We start from the raw sequence: 24277 nt of genomic DNA, 5'->3' as shown, positions 1-24277 counted from the left end.
ATGGATGATGAGATGAAATCTCTTCATGATAATCATACTTGGGAACTGATCAAGAAACCTGTTGGGGCAAGGTTAGTCAGCTGTAAATGGATTTTCAAAGTTAAGGAAGGAATTGAAGGAGTGACGTCAAAAAGATACAAGGCAAGGTTAGTTGCAAGGGGTTTCACTCAGAAAGAAGGTGTCGACTTCAATGATGTGTTTTCTCCTGTTGTGAAGCATAGGTCCATTCGAATGTTGCTTGCCATGGTGGCACAGTTCGATCTTGAACTGGAACAGATGGATGTGAAGACTGCATTCTTGTATGGTGATCTAGATGAAACGATCCTGATGAGGCAACCTGAAGGGTATGTCGAAAAGGGGAAGGAAGATTATGTGTGCAAGTTAAAGAGATCTTTGTATGGGCTGAAACAATCTCCTCGACAGTGGAATAGGAGATTCGACAAGTTCATGGCACGCATAAGTTTCATTAGAAGTCAGTTCGACCACTGCGTTTACTTCAGATTTCGACCTGGTAATTCATTTGTTATTTTGTTGCTTTATGTGGATGATATTCTCATAGCAAGCAACAATGTTGAAGATGTGACGAGGGTGAATGCAGAACTCAATAAGGAGTTCGATATGAAGGATCTGGGATCTGCTTCCAGGCTTCTTGGAATTGACATTCTAAGAGATAGAAAGAAGTCGAAGTTATGCTTATCTCAAGATGCATATCTACGAAAGATTCTCGAAAAGTTTGGTATGTCGAATTCGAAGCCAGTTGTGACTCCAACAAACCCTCAATTCAAGCTGAGTATTGATCAGTGTCCCAGTACTGATGTCGAAAGAGCCTATATGAATAGCATCCCATATGCAAATATAGTTGGTTCTTTGATGTATGCTATGGTCTGTACTAGACCCGACATAGCATATGCAGTAAGTCTTGTAAGCAGGTACATGGCGAACCCTAGAAAGGCTCACTGGCAAGCATTGAAGTGGATTTTAAGGTACATAAATGGGTCTCTGAATAGAGTCCTAATTTATGGTGGAGCCTTGGGTGAAGATGGTAAAGCAGCAATTGGAGGATATGTCGACTCTGATTATGCAGGTTGTATGGATTCCAGGAAATCTATTTCTGGATATGTTTTCACTATGTTTGGCACAGCAATTAGTTGGAAAGCAACACTTCAGAAGGTTGTTGCTCTATCAACCACTGAAGCGGAGTATATTGCATTAACTGAAGCTGTGAAAGAAGCATTGTGGCTTGAAGGTTTTGCGAAGGAGCTGAAACTTCAAGGTCGAGGTATCACTGTTAAATGTGATAGTCAAAGTGCAATACACCTGTCGAAGAATTCAGCCTATCATGAGCGAACTAAGCACATTGATGTGAGGCTGCATTTCGTCAGAGGAGTAATCGAGCGTGGATAAGTCCAAGTGCAGAAGGTTTCGACTGAAGACAATGCTGCTGATATGATCACCAAGACATTACCGAGTTGCAAGTTTTTCCACTGTATGCAGTTGCTAAAGCTGCATGAAGAAAGCTAGTTTGTTCCCTTGATGTTGTAGAGTTAGATCCAAGGTGGAGATTTGTGAGATATTGGATCAAACTCTAGTATGGCCGAAGGATAGCTTCTTGGTTTGACAGGGTTAAGCATGAAGTCGAAGGTTGTTCACATGCTTGTGTCGAAGATGCTAGGGTTGTTAGCATGTTAAATTAGGTTTTAGTGTTTAAACCCTAATTTGTTAAGTTAGCTTGTTTATTAAGTTGGCTTGTGTAATAGGCCTTGTGGAAAAAGCCCATTAGTTAGTATGTTAGGTTTTATTATAAATATCATACTAGGCTCTCATCATTGCTATGCTGCAAATCCTAATTTGGGGTGAGAGAGGTTATTTGTTATTCTTGTAAACTTGTAATCTTGTTTTAAGAGAAAGTAAAAGAATAGCAGTTATAACCAATCTTGTGTTCCTCTTCTTCCTTGTCCTTTATTCATCCCTTATTTTATACTTTGTTCGTGGCATTGAATTCACAACAGAAGGGGTGCCCCTAGGTGTCCTCTTCAATTAAAGCATTGTCCTGTAGCACTTAATTTTATCTACAAGCAAGAAATCAAGATTGCCAAGGAAAACATTACAAAGGAATTATTAAAGAAAGTCAAAAAAATCCATACACCCCTAACTGAAGGTGACATGTCTCTCCCCCGCTAATGGTGGCCTCCACCAGCAAGCGCGTCTTTATGTACCATTTTCTTTTGTTTCTTTGATCCCTCCTAGAAGGCACGACGTCGTCGATGAAGCACAAACTTTTCAAAAGGCCACCAATTTCATATAGATCTTCCTTGGAGATAAGTTGTCCTGAAGGTAAACATAAGACCCAGACTCAGCCAAGAAGTATCTCTTGCGCCAGAACTTTGGATACTTATTCATACATTTAGAAGGCATGAAAGGGTAGAAGAGGGACCCTTATTCTCTCTAGGATTTTTACTATTAATAAGGATAACTATGTTATATGGTATGTCTATGTGTAAGTTCCGTGCTCCCTAACATGTTATTTTGATACATGTGGTGGATAAATTCTGAATTTTATTGATTGTCATTGTTGTGTTATTGAAGCTTTGAGAACATAACCTGAAAAACCTTGAAAACTCGTGATTTTGTTGATGTCAATCTGTGATATATTTTGAATTTGTTGTTTTAATCATCAGATAATTGTAGTATGTCAAATTCTGATATCAAGACTTTTTACGGAATCAAAATAGAGGTCTAGAAGGCCTCCAACGGTGAAAATCGTAATTATGTGTTGCAGATATGTGTGTCATCGCTTAGCGAGAGGGGTCTCGCTCAACGAGATGTTTCTTAGCATCGCTCAGCGAGCCGTATTATGAGCTAAATTGATCATGGTGTATTATCATTGTTGAATAATAATTGATTTACTTAAATGTCGTTGTTTAAATGGTGTAGAAATTATATGGAATGCATATGATGTTGTTTGGTGATATTTTAGTGATATGTTGTGAATATTATTAAGTCTTGTATGTGTATAATTATATGGTGATTAGTTATGTATTGTTATTGTTTTGATTTTTGGATAGTAGTTCAGAAGGGGGAATTGCTATTGTATGTCAATGCACGTTGTTTACAGTCAGAAGGGGGCCTTAAACATGGTTATTGTTGTTGCATTGATTGATATAACATGCATCATTTGTGACGATCATTTAAAAAGGCATGTTCTCTAAGTCAGAAGGGGTGACTAGTGGCTCGGAGCTCAAAAAGGGTGCTCATGGGTTTAGAAGGGGGGAGTCGATTCCTTAGAGAACCAAATGTTTAGTTGGTACCACATGCATAATGTCACGTTTTTTCGTGAGTCTCATTGCATATATGTATATGTTGTTGTGGAATGGGTGTGAAATTGTAATGATGTTGGTTATGTATTTAATGTATGATATGTTATGTGTTTATCTACCCTTGCATTATTTACACCAATTCATATCGAAGTTTATTTCTCACCTTTTTTGCTTAATGTTGTCCACCATGGACATTTTATAGATAATCAGGAGTAGAGTTATTGTTGTGTATGGAAGGTGGCTTGTTAGAGCTATTCTTCGTTTATTTATGGGTTTTAGAATTTGTTGCTCTGATCTATAACACCGGGTCGGCGAATGTTTATGATATTTTATTATGCGTTGTTATTGCGAGAGTTAGATGCTATAACTCCTGATGTTTTCGAGTTACTTTGAATGTTGAAGGCTTTTTCCATAATGTATTTAATTTTAAATAAAGGTTATTAAGTGACTTATTTTAATTGATGAGGTGTGGTTATTGAATAATTCCGCTGCGATGAGCCTTAGTAAAGGTGAACATGTGATGACAGGTGTTTTAAATTATATATTTTTATTTAATAAAGTGTTACAGAGCAGATTCGTGATGATAAATGTGACGCCCTAAATGTGAATAGTAGTTTACATTTGAATTATTTTGCATTATTACGCGTCAGAAGTTTTAGGGTGTTACATTAAGGTCGCCACATTTTTCTTGTACTCACACAAATATTAGAAGAATTTAACGTAAACTCGGATCACCGATGCAGATGCTAGGGGAAATCACCAGATGAATCATAATGCACATCTCAAATTGTAGAAAGGAAAATGGAAACCTATTAAGGAAAACAAACATTCGTGAAGAAGGATGACATGCCCTTCATATTTGATACACATTATTTTTATTTCCTTTAGAGGAAAAGAATCTCTAGTCTGAAGGGGATCCTACCTCAGTGAAAGCATGATTCAGACTGTCATTACCAACAAAAACAAACATGACATCAAACTTTTCTTGGTTCACCCACACAACCCAATTGTCTTTTTCACGTTTTGAGTTCCTGGGCAAGAGTTGTGCATCTTAGAGTTAGTTCTAACATACAAAAAAAGAACAATCATGATCATAAGCATGTGATTGGGATTCTAACCATCGGCTTACGTTGTCATCTATGGGGTCACGACCAAAAGTACGAGGGTATGCTCTAATATGAGTCAGAGCCTTGTGTTCCTGCTTGAAATCATCTGCAGTATTGGGATTTGTCAAGGGTAAAATAGAAAAAGAGAAACATACATAAACCTCTTTATGAGCGGGGCTACTAGCTACTCTCCCACCATCGACTGCAACTGCTTCCTTTAAATACTTCATAATTTCCTTCTCAAGAAGCCTACAAAGAAAAAATAAGTACAAAAGAGAAAGGGACTTTGAATCATTACCTTGAAAAAAAACGAATTTGATTATTCATGCAAGGCAAGATTCATCAGAAGAAATGGTGCAAAGGCGTTGAAAAGATAATCCATGGAAACTGTTGAAAAAGACAAAAGGAAACTACATAAAATATAGGAAGAATCATTGAAGCCTCAAAAATTGAGAAAAGAGATAAAGTTACCCAAGAACCCCTTAAATGTTCTTTATAAAATTGTTTGATCCATGACAACATAATGTTGGAAAGTGTGGAGTGCCACCAACAACCATGATCTGGCATAAAAATCTTCAGACCATTCGAGTACCCTAAAATAAGAAGGAATCATTAGTTTCAGTCCTAGGGCCACGCGTCGTAAACCTCCAGTTAAATGTTGTAAGTTATGAAGAAGACATTAAATGATCATGTTCCCAATGATCGAACTAGAAGCCCACGTGACAAAACCCTTGTTCGAGCAATCAGGAACAAAGGCTTAGGGGAAACTCTTATGGGCCATCCACGAGGACCATATATCAGACCCGATATCAAGCATCATAAAGGAAAATGCAAGGCATAGGTATGAACTCATTGAAGCTCAGGGCACGTAACTTTGACATGATGTCTACTTCCCACCGTCAGATCTAATCAGACTGTGATTCACACAAGACGTTAGATTAAGCGGAAGAATATTTAACTACCTTCCTAATATGAAGCTCTGCACGTTCCAAGACCACGGGTTTCTACTAATTCTTATAATACTTCTTAGTCTTTTTTTTTAATTGGGCTTTGGAGCTATATCCTTGTAGATCTACCCCACTCCTTGCATACTAAAAGTATGCTCCGCCACATTTGAGTCTTATTTATCTCTGTCATCAACTATTTCATGAACATTACACAACCAATATATATTAGATATTAGGGTTTACTTTAACAATCTCCCTTTATCACTAGAGTCAATCAAACATTTAACATATATTGACCTAATGTGAGCATCTAGCATCTTCTAAACAAGATATTATGTTAAGAGTTAAGGAACTTTTTCCTATGTTTGTATTATAAGCTTCTTTCAATTTTAAGTTTCGATCATATATTAAAAGTATATAGAATTGTAAGAATACACATATATAGATCGCTAGTTAGATTTAGTTTTTTCGTGCTTGCAAAACTAACCCATTGTCCTCGTAAATAAGATCAATAGGATTTGTTGTTGGTTTGAGTATGGTATTAATTGTTTTGAAGGGGATGAGTTGACAAAAAAGTCCCTTCCAATATTTAAAATAAAAAACCAGAGAAACATGCAAAATATTTTATGGTAAATATTTGTTTGAAAATGATATTACACAATTCCAAGGTTTGATTGTGACTATACGCGCACGCACACGCGCACACACATACACATACACCAATGATATGGAATCAAACGAGAAACAATATGCTAATTAACCTTAAAGAGATCAATAATAAACTTGACGTATTTAATGATTAATAAATCTTAAAAAAATATCTAATCATAATTTGACAATATAATTAACAATAATATTCTTTGAGAAACTTAATCAAATCAAATCTAAGCTTACACAGTTAATATCTATGAAAGAATAAATCTAAGAGACATGCAATTCAAATCAAAACAACAATTGTAACAACTAAAAAAATTAAACAAGTAATCTAAGAGACATGCAATTCTAATCAAAACAATAATTTTAACAACTAAACAAAACTACACACTTCAATGAACAATTAGAACTCTAATATTTCCTTGCAATCAATCATCACACATACACAAAGGTTCATGATTCTCTATGAAAAAATGAAGATATAGATTTGAGAGAGATGAGGCTGTAGCTATCACTTTTGATATTTTTGATCTATTTGATTTTAAGAATTCAAAAAGCCTTTATATATGTGCTTGAGAGATAACACTAATTTTGAGAGAAAAAAGCCTTAAATGATCTTATTCAAAGATGATATTGAATTTGTTCAAATGTTAGAGGTTTGTCTTAAATGATCATGTTATGAATTAGATCATGATCCTGATAAAAAAATTATTTGAATTGATTCAATCAAATGGAAGAATTGATTCCCACAACTAGGATGAAAACATGATGAAAATTTTCAGCTAATGAATCGATTCAATCCACTTTGTGAATAAGATCACATAAATCGAATTCACGTAAATTTTGAAAATTCTCATTTGAATTTATTCACAACCTACTTTGAATCGAGTCAAGCAAACAAAACATTTTGAATCGATTCATAAATCACTTTGACTTAATTCTTTTAAGGTTTACTGAAGTCAAACTTATATTTTATACAAGAAAAAACCATTTTTACTTTGTAGGTAAGGGGATAAATGAGGAAATTCAAAATTCAACAAATTAATAATGATAAAGCATCAAAACACAAGATAAACCGATAATGCACATGTGCAATTTTAGTGTCCTCCTTTTTTATGCTTGGAAAAATTTGAGTATTTGAGTTACTCGTGGAGTTATGCTTCCCCTGCACACTCATTTGCGAGAATCAAATAAATTAACTATCCTACCTAAGAAAATGAAATTCCACCATTTTCCCCCTTAATTACCCTTTTCAATTTTTACATTTATACTAAGAAATGTCCAATTAAGTAATTAAAATATTAATCAAAAGGAAATTGAACTCCCTCTTCTTGTTTTCTACCAAGTGTCTTAATTCCATTGTCTTATTACTTTACTTCAATTTCCTTTTAACTTTCTTTCCGTCTCTTCACTTTCTGCATAACCAAAATCACTATCTTCCCTCTCTCCACTTGAATCGTTCTTCTCTTCTATCTTTCCCACCTGCAAAACTGCGTTCTCCAAATCAAAGCCCATTCCAATTCTTTTTCTTCATGTTTTTGATAAGTTATGCCAGTTCAATTCTTCTTCCTTAAATCCACTTTTTCGTGTTGTATCTTTCACACAAAAACAACTGAAAAAGGAAACCTAAAAATGCATCATTCATGGCTTTCACGGTTACCTTCTATATTTAACTCAGTTACATTATTGTGTTTTTTACTGTTCAATGTTGTTTCTTCGGTTTTCATTCAATCTTCAATACACAACACAAGTTCATTTTCAAGAATCCATGTCAAAGTTCAAGCCAAATTTTTGTTACATTTGCCTTATATATTTAACTCGCTCAATATAATAGTTCAAGCCATAAATGTTTTACAACTGCCTTCTATATTTAATTCACTCAATGTAATAGTTCAAGCCATAAATGTTTTATTCCTTACTATATGTTTGTTATTGTGTGTTTATCACAATATTAACCTTAAAAACTAACATAGTTTTTATAAAACACTTCTTTCGTATGTTTTTTTGGATTTGAGATATCAGTTACAAAAATTTAAGTTTCTTGGTTTAACCAAATTTCTCCTATATTCTAGGTCAGTTTATTTGGGCTTAGTATTTAATTTCAAAAGTTTCAATTCAGTTCACATCACGTCATTACCACTTCTAACATGTCTTTCTATTTCTACATTTCAATTCACAATAACATCATGTCTAGACCACTCATTCTAATTACTGATTTAAAGAAGGATAACAATATTTGGAATATTGTTGTTCGTATAGTAGACCTATGAGTCGTTAAAGAATGCAGTGGAGTACTGCAAGGTTTCACTCAACTTAAGTCAGTGTCTTGCAGGAGATCAAGTGTATACTTTATTCGACATAGTGTGATGCCTTCATTTGACCCGCTTACTTCAAATTCTATAAAGTATTTGAGAACTCCTAAATCCTTGATGCCAAATTTGTCATTTAAGAGGGTCTTAATGTTGGTAACCTCATTAACATTAGTCTCCCTAAGACCAAATCATGTGCATATACAAGGATCACTATGAACAATGTATAATTTGACTTAGCATACAATGAATAATCAAATTTTGATTAAGTGTGCCCTGAGTGTAATAGAGTTTCATCGTGTAAGAAAGTTTTATTGACATCAAGTATAAACAATGGCTATTTTTAGCAGTTGAAATGGCCATGAAAACCATGATGGTTATCCTTTTGACAACTGAATCAAAGGTTTCTATATATTCAAGTCCTTCAGTTTCAGTAAAGCCCTTGGCAACCAACCTTGCCTTATATCTCTCTACAGGTACATTAGCATGTAACTTGAGCTTAAAAACCCACCAATATCCAATAGCTTTCTTGTGATGAGGAAAGGGAACCATTTTCCAAACTCATATTGAATAGCCTTGCTCCAATTCTCATCAGAAATAGCTTGCTCATAAGTGTTAGGTTCGGTGATGGAGGACATGTTGAGAATATATTATGTATGGGAGGCAAATAAGTTATGATAAGAGAGAAAGGATGAGAGGTGATACTTACTTGAATAAGATATTGGATATTCGTCTAAATTAGTAGACTGAATTGCATTCTCAACCAAGTTGCGGTGATAATCCTGTAGGAATGTGGGAAGGTGAGTAATTCTAGAAGATCTTCTAGGTTGAAAATGGAGGTTGGGTAAGTTGGATGAATAGTCACCAACACATTCTTGCCATTGCTAGAGGTCTTATATTTCAAGCTCAATTACCTAACATTTTTTAGTCATATGTGATAATTCATGTCATACATATCATAAATAGACTCCTTACACCTTTCTTGCAAAACAAGTCATCTTTTCATATTTTACATTAATGCTTGCCTGATCTCAATCTCCCCAAGGCAAGCATTAATGTACGTATATAGGTCTCAAAATAGGTGTTAAGGGACATATTCTATTTGACTTAAAATCTAAAATTTTCTTTATCAAGAGATGTTATTTTCTTTGAGTCCATTTTTTCTTTCAAACATTCTAATCATGCACCATCTACTTCTCATACTTTATCTCATAACCCTTATTCTTCAACTGATATATTCGACTTCCCTTACATTCATGATTCCAACCATAATATCACACCAGATGTACATACTCATGATATACCCAATATTCATACACCAGATCCATCATCTACTCAACATTCCACACAAAATGTCCATAAACCAAATATATTACCTAATAATCATACAACTTCTCATTCAAACTCACAACATTCTCACTCAAATCACTCACTATCAGTAATTCACTGCATTCAGTAATAGAGTAACTAACACAAGAAATGGATTTTCATTAGGATGCATAAAATATGGGTTGAGAGTATCGTTTTAATAACCCTTGTTGAGGTTGGAAGAAGTGTTGAATTGATGCGAATGAGCTTGTCCGCCATAGGAACTCGAAGGACTTTCAAGAAACATAGTTGAATCAAATTGAAAGAAAAATTAAGAATCAAAGAACGGTCAAAGAAAGAGAAAAGAAATAGATTGAGATTTGTGAAAGAAATGTGAGTATGCAACGATAAAGGTGATGATGAAACCATAGGTTGATGATACCATGTGAAAACTAAACTATGAGCACCGTTGAAATAAACAAAGATAGCTTGCGTTGCATTATGGAGAAAAGAGTTACAACAAATATGCATTCAATGACCAAACTCATCATATTTATATCCTCTACAGATAGTTATTATCACTAACTAACTCCCAACAAATGTGTAACTACCTAATGTAGGTTAGTTATAAAAAGCTAAACTAAAGATTACATCAATGATTAAATTAGCTCATTAGTTATAAAAAGCTAAGCTAAAGATTTCATCAATGATTTAATTAACTTGCTATGCAGGTACCTATACCAACTACTTTTAATCTTCATATTTAATAAGTTTGGACAACATCATTGTGGTAAAGGGCGTAATGCCAGAGGAATAATCACCGCAGGGCATCGAGGGGGTTCCTTCAGCCCTTTTTAAATCTGTTGGTGTTCTATATGACCGACATAAGTTTATATAAGACTGTCACAACCAAAATATATAATGAAATATTTCATTTAATAAATTTTCATTTTGTTTGGCCATAATTGAGATTACGAAATCTCCCTTAGTGATTGAGGCGTCTCATAATTTATTATCTTTCATATTGAATTTACTTATGAATTTATTGATATAATTTTTACATTAATCCAAAGATAATGTGACTATGAACATTACATATCGAATTTGGATTCTCTACATAGTTAATCTTAGCCATTGAAAAGTGTAACTTTTATTAATGTATTGTGAATCATTCAATTTTACACTAAGTATTTAAATTTATTTAAATGTGTGAAAACTTGAATGTAGCAAACTCATGCCCTTACGTATCACAATACCTAATATTTTTTTAAACAAAAAGGATTATATTAAAAATCAAAGAAAAGGAGTACAAGAAACATAAGAGGGGACCAAACCAAAACCTTTTAAAAACAAAGCCTAAGCCTAGGGGTTATCGCCTTATCTAACAAGTAATTCTGTCATACCCCAAAATTTGCCCATCATATTTTGACTCATATGATCCTCAACTGCTCAAGACAATACAAAAGTGGGCACTCATACATGGCTCATAAGCAATTAACCTACATCTAGGGTTTTTGCTTCTCTAAAGATCAAATCAAGTTCTAAGACCTCAAATGGATCCCATGACCTCTCATATGCTTAAAAGGGTCATCATGCCAAGATTCAAGCTCTGATTCACAAGATTGCCCAGACAAAAGCTCAGATAGTCAACAGTCGACTAGTTTGACCTAAAAGTCAACTATGGTCAAAGTACAGTCAAAATTCTTGATTTTTTGACAACATCCTTATTTTGAAGTATCATTCATCATTTGATCAAGGATTGATCATGATTCATCAAGGAAAGTTCAGAAATCAACAAAACCTAAATTTCTAAATTAGGGTTTTTTGACTTAAAGTCAACTAAACTTTGACCAGCCATAACTTTCATATGGAACATCAGAAATTTCCCATTCAAAGCTCATTTTGAAGGAAATTTAATTCCCTACAACTTTGTCTCTCACATGCCAAGGCTAAAAATTCTTCATTTGAGAGATATGAGCCAAAACATTACAGATCCTTCTAGAAGATCACAAAAAAGCTGTTTTTGTCAGGAGCCCATATCATCAAGATAAAATTCTCAAATGGAAAAAACGTTCCAAAGTGTCTTATAGAGGACATCTTGAGGTTTCCAAAAAGTCCTAAAAATCTTCCATACCTTAAAAATTGGGGGAGATATGTCTTGTTAAAGTTGGTCAATTTGGGGTGAGGTGCATGAAGCAAATAAGGGTCAAAATGGATTTTCTTGTAAAAGGGCCCAACTTTTTATGACCCAATCTTGTTCCCCAAGTCATCTAGAAGCTCCAAGTCCAAAGCCACGAATTTATGATTATTATTTTATTTTTTATTGAATTTTATTCATTAAAATTATGGCTAAAATCAAAGATTTGGAAAAAAATATAAAAAGATGTGATTTATCTTTGATTCCCAATCAATTCCAATCAGCCAATAAATCAAATATATGACTAAATTTCGTGAAAGGAAATATTGGAACATGATTGAAACAAAAAATCAAGTTTAATGCAAATTGGAAATCAAATTTTTTCTCATAAAGACAAGTTATTTGCTCCATGTTTCTTGACCTAAAATCACCCTACTATATATACCTAGCATGGGCAAAGCAAAGGGGACGAGACTTTGGAGAAAGAACAAGGGTTTCCAAAGTTACAAAAATTCAAGGAAAGGTGCAAATCAAGACTTGGCGTTCCAACCAGTATCAAAGCTAAACATTCGTTCCAATAGTCTCCAGAGGTATTATAAGGTATAATTGAACCATTAATCATGCTGGAACACCCCTAGGATTCGCTTCCCATGGTTGACATATTCATGCATAATTTTAATTTTTCATATCTCATGTTTCGATTACATTCAATGGAATCTAATTTGTTTTTTGAGTTCCTGGAACCTTTTAGAAGGGATATGAATCTTTGTCTCAAAGCTTTGACGTAGGAATGGGCGCACACCATTATTAGGGTTTCAGAGTTGTCAAGCTTCGTTCTCCATGTTCCAAGCCTTACCTGTTCGAAACGATGGCTTTTTGAATTTCCAGCATCTTAATTAGTATGTCTGGGTCGATAGATCTTGTGGTTTGATGCATTTTGCAGGTTTTTGAAATTGCCCAGGTTTTTCCGCAAGGAAGTTCGCAACTATATCTATAAGAAATTCCGCAGGTATCATTGAAGAAGACAATGAATAGTGACTGAGCCCCCTGGGACACGCGTGCATCGTTTTGGTTGGCCGGTCAACCACTCACCTTCTCCCTCTGCGCGTGTCACGACTGGAATGGCCAGTCAATTCTTCTCCCCTATTCCCATTCGCCGGTCAGACACACATGGGCCCCAGTTGTGGCTGTTTGACTTTCCTTTTCTTTTTTATTCATATCCTATTTATTTTATTTTGCGTGTGTTACTAACAACTAACAAATGCAGAGCAAATGGTTAAGGGCGTGTGATGGCAAGCAAGAAAGCGTGGGATCGATCCTTGTGTCTGACATTTAGTTTTTCCTTATTTTCATTGATGGTACAGGCTTGCAGATTCAGCGTGGCGAGACTATGCAAGACCACGATACACTTCCATGCGCATCCGTCAGATCTTCACAGCTTTAGATCCAACGCATGAGAAATACAAGTCTACCATGGACCATCAGAGCTTCACCACACAAGATCCAGAGCTAAGTCTTTTTTTAATTTCTCTTTTTTAATTACATGCATTATTTTATTTATTTCTTTTTCTTTCTTTTATCAAGTTTATTTTATTTAAGCATTTTATATTTTACATAATAATTTTATAATCACTTATTTTTATTTTAATCGAAGATTCGATTTTTTCTCACAACATTAAAAATAATTGTTTGTTTTATAATAAAAGTATTATTTTTCATATATGTTTTTAAATTGATGAATTAATTTGAATTAATATTTTACATCATGTAAATATCATATTTAATCGCACGTTCGATTCTCTTAATTTCTAAACAGTTATTTAAAGTTATTTAAAATAATTTTGCCTGTTTTGGTTTAAATTAGGGTTTGTGTAAATAATCAATGGATCAATAATGCACTAACTTCTCTCTTCTTCATTCATAATTTTCAGGGTTGATCAAGGAACGATGAAGGCTCGAGTTATTAAATTAATTATTTTTCCCTCTTATTTTCTGCCTTTATTTCCCCGTCCCCGCAGGTGTTTATTGTAATAGCGTAGGATTTTATTTTCTGCCTTTTATTTTGCCTTAATATTAACTGATGTGGTTAGTAATCTTAGGGAGTGCAAGCCTTGAATTAACTTAGGTCACTACTTAAAAGATAATTATCTGAATTGAATCACGTGATTGTTGCACCCACACACCTTTAGGGTAATCCCTCTCGTTGCCTTGTTGCCTTATTATTGTTGCCTGTTGCCTTAATTTGTGAAAATAGTCAAGTTCCTCGATTCCGAGGATACCTAAAGCAAATGTTGCCCTCAGTTCATTCATCATCAAGTTTGTCCCTTGACGTTGCCTCGGTAAGTGATGATTTGTCCCCATTGCTAAGGTATCCTCGCATGATGCCTAAAAAGATTAATGACTATTATATCCTTCCCTTAGACTACCTGCCCTCTTTGTAAGTTTGTCCCTTGACGTTGCCTCGGTAAGTGATGATTTGTCCCCATTGCTAAGGTATCCTCGCATGATGCCTAAAAAGATTAATGACTATTATATCCTTCCCTTAGACTACCTGCCCTCTTTGTGGCAGGGTCAGTCTTATGGCAAACGATAACCTCGATGACCCTTCACATCCAATGAAAGGACTTCCTACCCTCTTATGGTATGGATAGCCTTTTCAAATTGAAAAGCTAAAAGAACAATTTTTTAAACTTAAGGGTAATTGCTTTTTAATTGCTTGCTCTTTTTCAAATTCAAATCAAAATATTTTCCCACTTCTTTTCAAAAATCAAATTCAAAAAGACTACGCTTATTTACAAGCTAAAGTTCTTATTCAAATTTCTATTCACACACTACTTTTCAAACAATTCAAACATTTTGAAAAACAAAGTGAGCTAAGCAATTAAGAGCCCATGGATAACCATGGATACAAAGGGTGCTTTAAACCTTCCCTTTGTATAACCTACCCCCCGAACTCAATCTCTTTCAAAAGGTTTTTTCTGTTCTTTTAGCCTTTCTATAAATTGGATAAAATAAAAGTCGGTGGCGACTCTTGCTATCCGCACATTTCAAAAAGTCAGTTCTCCCACCGTATTACAAATTCGTAGTAATATCCTTATGCACAAAATCAAACCAAGTTAAGTTTTTGCTCTTTAAGCCGATATTAGCCAGAAAATCCGCACAAAAATTGGATTCATGAAAAATATGTGAGATCCTGAACTCAATGATAAGAGTGTAAGCCCAACAAGTAAGCCAACCAGATTTGATTTTCCCAACACCAGATTATGATTAGAAAAAGCCTTCACAACCAAAATACAATATGTTTCAAGCCATAGTTTAGACCAATACATCTGCTTGGCCTTCTCAATCGCAATAATTGCATTCAACCAAAACTTGAGTGTCAGTCTCCAAATACGCACTGAAACTAAGCAAGCGAGTAGCTTGTTCATCACAAAAGATCCCAAAGCTTTTAATAAAGGAGAAGTCATGCAGTGAGTCGTCTTCTTTCTTAGTGGTTAGGTTACCAACCAACTTTGCTCTAGCCGCAATGTAGGATATGCATGACTTCCAATTAGGGATGGAAAAACGGGCCCAGCCCGTTGGGCTGCCCGTTTTGCCCTCACTTTTGTGCGGGGCGGGCAAGGTTTTAGGCCCTCACCCTGTAGTGTGACCGCCCCGCTCTGCCCCATTTTTTATGCAGGCTTTTGCGGGCACCAAAATTAACATAAAATTTGCATTTTTAGGCTTAGCCCGCCCCGCCCTTACTTTTTTTTGCGGGGCAGGTCAAAGTTTTAGGTCCACACACTCTACTATGACCGCCCCGCCCCATTTTCTTGCGGGCTTTTGCGGGGCAAGCATGCCCATTTGCCACCCCTACTTCCAATAAATTGTTTTGTTGTTAAACCTGAGCAAGTTTCTGGCTTGCCAGATTTGATAGAGAATGAAAACAATGTTGGCTATGATCACAGCTAAGGCTTAAGGGTTCCAGGAGATCCTTAGAACTTGGAATCAGTCAGCCATCAAATTGATAGAGAAAGGGGCTTGGAGATTAGCACTAAACCAGTTCCAAATGTTAGCAGCAAACTGGCAGCCAAAGAATAAATGATCAGAAGTTTCAACTGTTAGCTAGAAGGATATTGTCATGAAGGGACCAAAAGTTATTTTTTCACCAGCCAACAACCTTGGAAGTGAGATTAATTTGAAAATTTTCTAGAATTTTGTACTTAAAAGCAAGAGTTTCCCCAGCCCAATTATCCAACCAAAAATTAATTTTCCCGCCATTGTCAATTATCCAAACACTATTGTCCAGTACAGTGTTATACATAACCTTTAGACCTTTCCATAAAGATGACTTAATGGAATATTTGATAACTCTACCATTTCTTTTCACTCTAGCAGCCAAGAGAGCAGACCAGGATTGATTGCTGTTGAGAAACTTCCAGCAAAGGTGAAGATTAGTAGCTGCATTGTAGTGTTTCAAAGATATGATTCCAAGACCTTTATCAGATGTCTTAGTACAACATTTGTTCCAGGCAACAATAACCAGCTTCCTCTTCTCAACATTGTCACTCCAAATGAAGTTCCTAGTCCAATTGTCAATGCTTTTTATGATGCTCGAGGGCCAGTCATAGATGGTAATGTTGTGCACCATCATACTTTGGATCACAGTTTTGACAAGTAGAACTCTACCAACCATTGATAAAAAGGTTAGTTTTCCAAGTTGCCAACTTAAGCTTGATGTTACCTGAAGGGGAAAGAAATGAGTATCTTTAGGTTTGCCTATAAACATGGGGACTCCAAGATAGATAAAAGGAGGATAAGCCTTAGTGAATCCAATAATCTCTGTCAGCCTGCAGTGCCTATCAGATGACAAGCCTCCAACATAAATAATGAATTTAGAGGCATTGTATATCTGACCAGAACAGATAACATACTCTTTTAGGAGGTTTGAAATGGAAGTAAGAGATTTAATGTCACATTTCTAAGATATTGCATTGCTAGATTTTAGATAGAGACTTCTAAGTTTTTGGAAACAAACATATGACTAAATAAAATAATATCGACACATTATATTAAAAAAAAAACTTTCATTCACTTTGTAATACTCACATTTTTACTTAATAGTCTTTTCAAAACCAAATGAAACAACTTTCTTAATTTATTATTGGATTTCATCAATTACTTCAGTGTATATTATATCATTAATAATGTAACCATTAGTATGAATTACAGTAACATCAATATGTAGCTCTAAAAATAGAATGAACAATAGTGAGTATTGTGATTTTGCTAACATAGACTTCAATAATATCAAATAGAATTTTCTACTTTTATAAATAAAAAATAGAATATAATATTTTAGAACTAGTCATATAACATTAATTATATGACATCATTAAAATAATAATAATAATTTTAAAGTTATTAATTTATAAATACAATAATTTATTTAGAATAATATATAAATATTATTACCGATGATTAAATCTTAAATCAATATTTTATATTTATTTAACTCAACTACTACATACATTTGAACTATTTCATTCATTTAAAAATTAACTTTATACATAAATATAATAATATTTATTTAACAATATAATTTTTTAATTAAAATAAAACTAATTTTAAAATAGAAAGAATATTGAACAAGAGTATCTTATAAAAAAAATTGTCCATCTTGTAATGGAATGAATCAGATTTCAATTCATTACATTTCAAAATTAATTTAAAAATCACACACATGATGAAATAACATAACCATTAAAATTTCCCCTCTCAAACAAATCCGGTAATGCCTTCTCTGTTGAAGAAAGCGAAAGCCAGACGCAAAAGAACAAACAAACTGTTAGTTTATAATAATAGTAGCACTATACAAATGGACCCCACTTTGAATTTAAATAAACAAACAAATATTTTTTAACAAAGATATTTTGCATTTTATAAATAAAATAATAACAATGCAACTTACCAAACATGGAGTAACAACTTATAATAAATAAATAAATAAATATTCAAAATTAAAATTGTGATTAATTAATTCGTTTACTTTTTTGAGATAATAACAAAAATTTCTTAGGTAAGTAGTTTCCACGATCTATGGTAGTGAGTCTGAATATCCAATCACACACTCTCCTTCTAAAATCCAAAGATTTTGCAGAACGAGGTGAAACGGTGCGTTTTGGATTAGGGTGTGAAAAAATGAATGGAAGTGGAAGTGGAAGGTTTAGTAACATGGAGATGGAATTTATAAGAAGACATCACCGGCACCAGCCTGGAAACAATCAGTGTGCTTCTGCTCTTGTTAAGCATATAAGAGCACCGGTTCCTCAGGTTACCCTTCTTTTTTTCTTTTTTTTTAAAATTATTTTTACGGGTTTTGTTGAATTAAATTTTGTTAGTGTGTATGACAGTATTTATTTTCGAATGTATTGTTGTGGTTGTTACATATTCTGTTAGGGTTGTTAGATATTCTGTTAGGGTTGTTGGAATCTGTTTTTATTTTTCAGTAATTATAAAAAGTTTCTCATATAATATTTGTCACGGTTAAATTGAGACAAAATAGAGTCATATTTGATTCGCCACATTTCAACTTTTAATCTACACGGAGTCTCTGAAAACTTAAGACGACTCTGACTCTGGGGCTACCTGATAATGTTTTTTGTGTAATGATTTTCTAGAAGGTATTCTCTCTGTGTGATGTGATGTTTATTTATGGTGGTTAGATTTGGTTTATATAGGTATGGTCTTTGGTTAGAAGGTTTGATCAGCCGCAAAAGTATAAACCATTTGTGAGCAGATGTGTTGTAAGGGGAAACCTTGAGATTGGAAGTTTAAGAGAAGTTGATGTTAAGTCAGGGCTTCCTGCTACCACAAGTACAGAAAGGTTGGAGCTTCTTGATGACAATGAACATGTTCTAAGCATCAAGATTATCGGCGGTGATCATAGGCTTACGGTATGATTATATAGTATATACTTTTCTGTTCTAATATATTATATTCCCTCTGTAACGACTTATAAGCATCTGGATTATTTGCGGTGATATATTTTGTCTTTCAGAACTACTCGTCGGTGGTGTCCCTCCATCCGGAAATTATTGATGGAAGGCCGGGGACACTAGTAATTGAGTCTTTTGTGGTGGATGTACCTGATGGAAACACTAAGGATGAGACATGCTACTTTGTTGAAGCTGTAATTAAGTGCAACCTTAAATCACTTGCCGATGTCTCGGAAGGGATTGCCTTGCGAGACCGGACCGAACGAATTGATCGGATTTAGGATCTTGTAATAAGTTGTTGCCAAAGACATTGCTGCCACGGATGAAGCTTCAGCAGTTTTCCTTACGGAGGCCTAGGAGTCGGACTGGCGATTGAGATGCCTCCATAAGGGTGTTTCATTCCATTTGCTCTATTGATTAAGTTATATATGTTGGTTTCTCTTTTCTGTAGTAAAAGAAACAGGTAACAAGTGATGCATATCAGGTGGTCCTTGATAATGTCGAAGGCTTTTGTTTTTTTGGTTATGCTCTTTGTTGTATATAAACATGTAGAGTTGTTTTTAATGGTCAGGGTGAAGTTTTAGTTTGCGGTAGTTGAGGTTAATTTTTGTAACAGAATTCTATAGCTACTTAAATTTTTTGTGTTTTCTTTGTAACCTTCAGTACCTTTCTTTTTTCTTTCATAGTTTTCATGGGACGAAGTTTCACTAAAGTGAGTCTTACAAAAGCTCTAATGGACCTGGATTCACTAGATCATAATTTTGGTAGCAATTGCAATCAACCGATCTAAGTTGTTGAGTAGAGATTAAATCGCTAGCTTCGCGATTTCAACAAATTAGGAACTCAAAATCCAAGGTGTTTGATCTTCATCAACAGATGAATTTATTGATTGCAGAGGCCGTGGAGATGGGGAATGAATTTATTAGTTCAGCTTTTGCACACTTTGTAGAATTGTCACTCTCGATCGGTTCAACTTTTTTAGGGGCACCTTTTGTCATTGATGTTTAAGATTAGTTGAAATTTTTTTAGTAGACTAGTCGACCAATCAAAACTTCGAAAAGGCTTGACCTAGATATAAAATAAGATAATTTCTTAATGAACCTTATAGAATAGAAATATACATTTGAAAATTCGAAAAATGCCCCCTTTAAATTTCGGAAAACTTCTCTGGACGCACAGTTAGTCATTTTAAGACACTCGGGAAAGTATTTTAAAAATAAATTTAGTCATAAAATTGAAACATTGTTCATAAAGGAGTGAATTGTGTGTTTGAGGTGAGTACGGAAATGAATTTCCAAAATCTTAGGGTAATATTGTATTTTCAGAGATATCCTAGTAATTCATAAGGTAAAATAAGAAAATTCGTAATGTATTTTTACGAGATATCCTAGTAATCCATAGGGTCATATGGTGCATTAAGAAATTTATATAACATAAATCTATGATAATACATGCCACACTTAAACTTTGAATTATTTAACAAACTTACCAAAGTCTAAATCAGCTCAACTTATTCTCACATCCAATCACTATTCACTTGTTTTTTTTATTAATGGTGTAAATTACTATCTTTTTTTTATTTAAATCTATTTATATATTTTCTCGTTTAAACTTATTTCCGTAAAGAAAATCAAATACTATTAAATGTTAGAGAGATTAAGCTTCTTATGTTAGATTGTCAGTTTTATTTCGTTAGAATTTAAAGAGAATATCTCATTACACCCCTTAGATCCCTTAGGTATCTGACGAAATTTCAATTATACCCCCTACTTCCGTAGATGCACATCTGGAAGCACATTTTTTTTAAAAAAATTGGTTTTTTCCGTAGGTGTATCTACGAAAGCATTTTAAACTAGTGTAAGTTGGCAAAAACTACAAATAAATTCAGTTCATGTATTGTTCCGTAGGTACATCTACAAAATGACTTAGCGCCAGAATATTCTATAGATGTACCTACGAAAGCATCTGATATAATTTGAACCAACATGATCACTCCCCCACTGTCACATTTCTTCTTCAACACTCACTTTCACTACCCTAAAAAACTCTACTTCATTAATATCATTTTCCACTACAAAGCTCAACTTTTTGGTGCAACAAATCAAAGGGAGCAAGAGAAGACTAAATTCCAGGTAAATAGTCATCTTTATCCATTGAATTGCCCATATTATGCATAAATTTTCTGCAAAAAAAAAAAAAAAGTTACGTTGCTTCCGAAGGTACATCTATGGAACGTGTTGAAGATGAACACGTTTCGGAGGTGCATCGACGGAAGGTGTATGTGTTATTTTTTTATAGCAGTCTTGTAATTTTGTGTTATTTCTATTATTGGTTACGAATAGGTATGGGGCACCCAGATAATATCTCAAGAGAATTAGTTCCTTCAATCGATGTTTCACCGAAGGTTGAAGGGGTAGTCGTAAAGGTGGTCGATGTCGGCAGTGACTTTAATAACAAGCAAGAGTTTGATGATTGGGAAAGCATGTTCACATGGATTCGTAGGAATGCAACTAACATTGGTTTCGGTGCAGTAATAGGAAGATTGGATAATGGTACGGCAAGAAGAAATGCTTTCGTAACAATGTTGTGCGAAAGAAGCGGGAAATACCATCCTCCTCTAAGGAAGTTTGAAAGAGACGACACGGGTACTAGAAAATGCGAGTGTCCATTTAAAATCCGTGGTTACATGGTGGCTAGCAAGAAGTGGAGATTTAGTGTTATTTGTGGTTTGCATAACCATGACATATGCGGAACATTACAAGGACATCCTAGTGTATGTCGGCTCAAACCGAAAGAGAAGACATGTATTAATGACATATCCTTGAATCTTGTCTAACTGAAAAATATACTTGACATATTGAAACGGAAGGAACCTGACAATGTATCAAATATAAGGCAATTGTGTAACATCTGGTACCGCAATAATAAGGCAATTATGGGAGATAGAAGTGAGATGCAACAACTGTTGAAGATGTTAGATGATGACAAATATGTGTCGCGGTACTGAACTTACGACGATGGGGTTACGGTCCGAGATATTTTTTGGACTCATTCGGATTCGATAAAGTTGTTCAACACTTTTTCGATAGTGCTCCTTCTTAATTCTGCCTACAAGATCAACAAGTATCAACTTTTGTTATTTGAGATGGTATGTGTTACATCCATCGAGAAGACATACGCCGTTGGTTTTGCTTTGTTGGAGTGTGAAAAAGAGGGTAATTTTAGGTAGGCATTAGAGGTGTGTCGGTCACTTTTGAAGGAACAAGTCGAAATGCCCAAGGCGCTGGTTACGGACCGCGATACCGCTTTGATGAATGCGGTGGCAAAGGTATTTCCTTCTTCTAATACATTACTTTGTCGATATCACATAACATGTAATGTGAGAAGTAAGGTTAAATCCGCGGTCAGGACGAAACAACTAGAGACCGAAGGTGGAAAATTGGTGAAGTCCGGTGTGATTGTTGAACAAATAATGGATGAATGGACTCGTATTGCAAATTCTTCGACAAAAGAATTATACGCCGATTCCGACTTTCAATTTCGGAAAGTGTGTGAAAAGTATCCGGATTTATTGAAATATGTTGAAAGCACCATTCTTGATAAGGTGAAGGAGAAGTTTGTGTGTGCGTGGACTGATAATGTTTGACACCTTGGGAATACAACCACCAATAAAGTTGAATCGGCACATGCTAGTTTGAAAATTTGGTTGGCTAATAGCAAGGGTGACTTGTGTCGAGATTGGGACACCATAAATTTCATGATCAAAAACCAACATAATGAGATACAAACCACATTTGGTCGGAGCATTACGGTGTTGGAACATCGATTTAGAGACAACATTCTTTATTCTCAATTGATCGGAAATGTGTCTCGGGCCGGGTTAAACTATATTTTTCACGGGGCCAAACAAGGTGAAACTGTCGGTTCCAATAGTGTAAAGTGTGGTTGCACTATTACTAGAACGTAAGGTCTCCTGTGTGCATGTGTTATTGCTAAAAAAGCGAGACTAGGTGAGCCAATAAGAATGGACGAAGTTATCCCTCATTGAAAAAGACTTAGTTTTGATGATGATGGTTGCGTCGAAGGAGAAAAATCGAATATCTCTATTACTTCCGAATTGGAAGCGATAAAAGAGAGGTTTTCGAAGGCTGATGGCACCATGAACATCAAAGAACAATTACGGAAGATTGGATATCCTGAAACAACCGACATGAAACCGCCGTCTCAACCGGTTAAGACAAAGGGTGCTCCGAAGAAATTGAATCCTACACCGAATGAGAAATCGACTAAACGGTCTCCTTCTTATTGTGAGCATGTCGATAAATTTTTTCCCGACTCATTGACTCCTAAATTTCAAAAATCTCAAAAAATTTCAAACAAAGGAGCTCGCATTAGCAAACCACCTCTGACACCTATTCCACTAAAAATTTCAATCATCGAAGAGGTGCTTATTCCACCGAAAATTCCATTTATGGAAGAGATGTCGGTTTTTATGCATTCTTACATCAAGCGAATTGTAGATGTTGTGGGAGACGGTAATTACGATTATCGAGCCGTCTCGGCGTTACTTGGTAATGGAGAGGGTAATATACGGTTGTCTGTCATCAACTCATCCAAGAGTTGAAGACGCATAAAGAAGCGTACATGCGGTTATATGGAGAGGGAGCTAAATTTGAAGCGGCTAACGAAGCTCTTGTGCCTTGGATGGGCCATTACGCACCGGTGACAAAATGGGTGAAATTTCCGAAAATGGAACATCTTTTTGCATGCGCCTATGATATGGTGTGCATTGACTTGACGTGTTATAGTCGGAAACCTTTGTTCCACTCCGCATCGCACCGCCTACAAATTCAAATGCCCGCATCATGTGTATTGGATGGCTTTCAAAAGCTAATCACTTTGTACAAGTTTACTTGAAACCGGAATGCTTCATACCACCTACGTCGTCAGAATGGCCGCTTCATCATACCGAAGATGCCGAGACATGGACGGATCTTTTTGTTGATAGGATGCACGAATTCGAAAGATTGAACAACATCGAGAAGGAAGCGAATAAGGAAAAGTCAAAATTGAAACCACCAATAGATTTAGGTGGCGACAATTTTTTTGATGTATTTTCTAGTTTCAAAGTGTAATGTATGCATTCTATAACATTTTGATATTATCATTTTTTGTCAAGTATTAGTTTATGTGTTTTTCCTTCTACTGCTACTGCTATATTATTCTGGTATGTTAAAAAAATAACAGGAAAACTTTCGTAGATGTATCTACGAAAAGCTCTTATTTTGTTTTCTCTCCTCTCAAATCCCCGATGCAGATGAAATTTTGGCACATCCATTCTTTGGACCAACTAAAAAGGTCTCTGGTGTCTTGGTTAGCGGGGGATTACAAACCTGGCGAAGTCATCAGAAGAATTCAGAGGTTTAGAACAAAGACCTCACTTAAGACCGAAAAAACATAAAGTTGGTGGGATGAAGTGGAAAACAACATTGATGTCATTCAAATGATGCATGAATCAAATG

General features: G+C 35.0%; 2 protein-coding genes across 2 annotated transcripts; both read left to right on the top strand.

Moving 5' to 3' along the window:
• The first annotated feature begins 17792 nt into the window (after nt 1-17792).
• LOC131600379 (abscisic acid receptor PYL8-like) lies at nt 17793-19411 on the top strand. The gene is made up of 3 exons (XM_058872547.1): nt 17793-18090; nt 18498-18713; nt 18818-19411. Exons 1-3 carry the CDS (start codon nt 17857-17859, stop codon nt 19034-19036), a joined length of 669 nt encoding a protein of 222 aa, XP_058728530.1. The 5' UTR covers nt 17793-17856; the 3' UTR covers nt 19037-19411.
• Nucleotides 19412-21099: 1688 nt separating this feature from the next.
• LOC131598363 (uncharacterized) lies at nt 21100-23379 on the top strand. The gene is made up of 5 exons (XM_058870975.1): nt 21100-21307; nt 21845-21980; nt 22164-22313; nt 22473-22718; nt 22809-23379. The coding sequence occupies exons 1-5, from the start codon at nt 21100-21102 to the stop codon at nt 23377-23379; spliced, it is 1311 nt and encodes a 436-aa protein (XP_058726958.1).
• The last annotated feature ends 898 nt before the right edge of the window (nt 23380-24277 follow it).

This window comes from Vicia villosa, linkage group LG4, assembly GCF_029867415.1.
Source record: "Vicia villosa cultivar HV-30 ecotype Madison, WI linkage group LG4, Vvil1.0, whole genome shotgun sequence".
NCBI classification, from domain to species: Eukaryota; Viridiplantae; Streptophyta; class Magnoliopsida; order Fabales; family Fabaceae; genus Vicia; species Vicia villosa.
The sequence above is the reverse complement of the archived record's forward strand: the minus strand, read 5'-3'. Positions and strand labels throughout refer to the sequence as shown.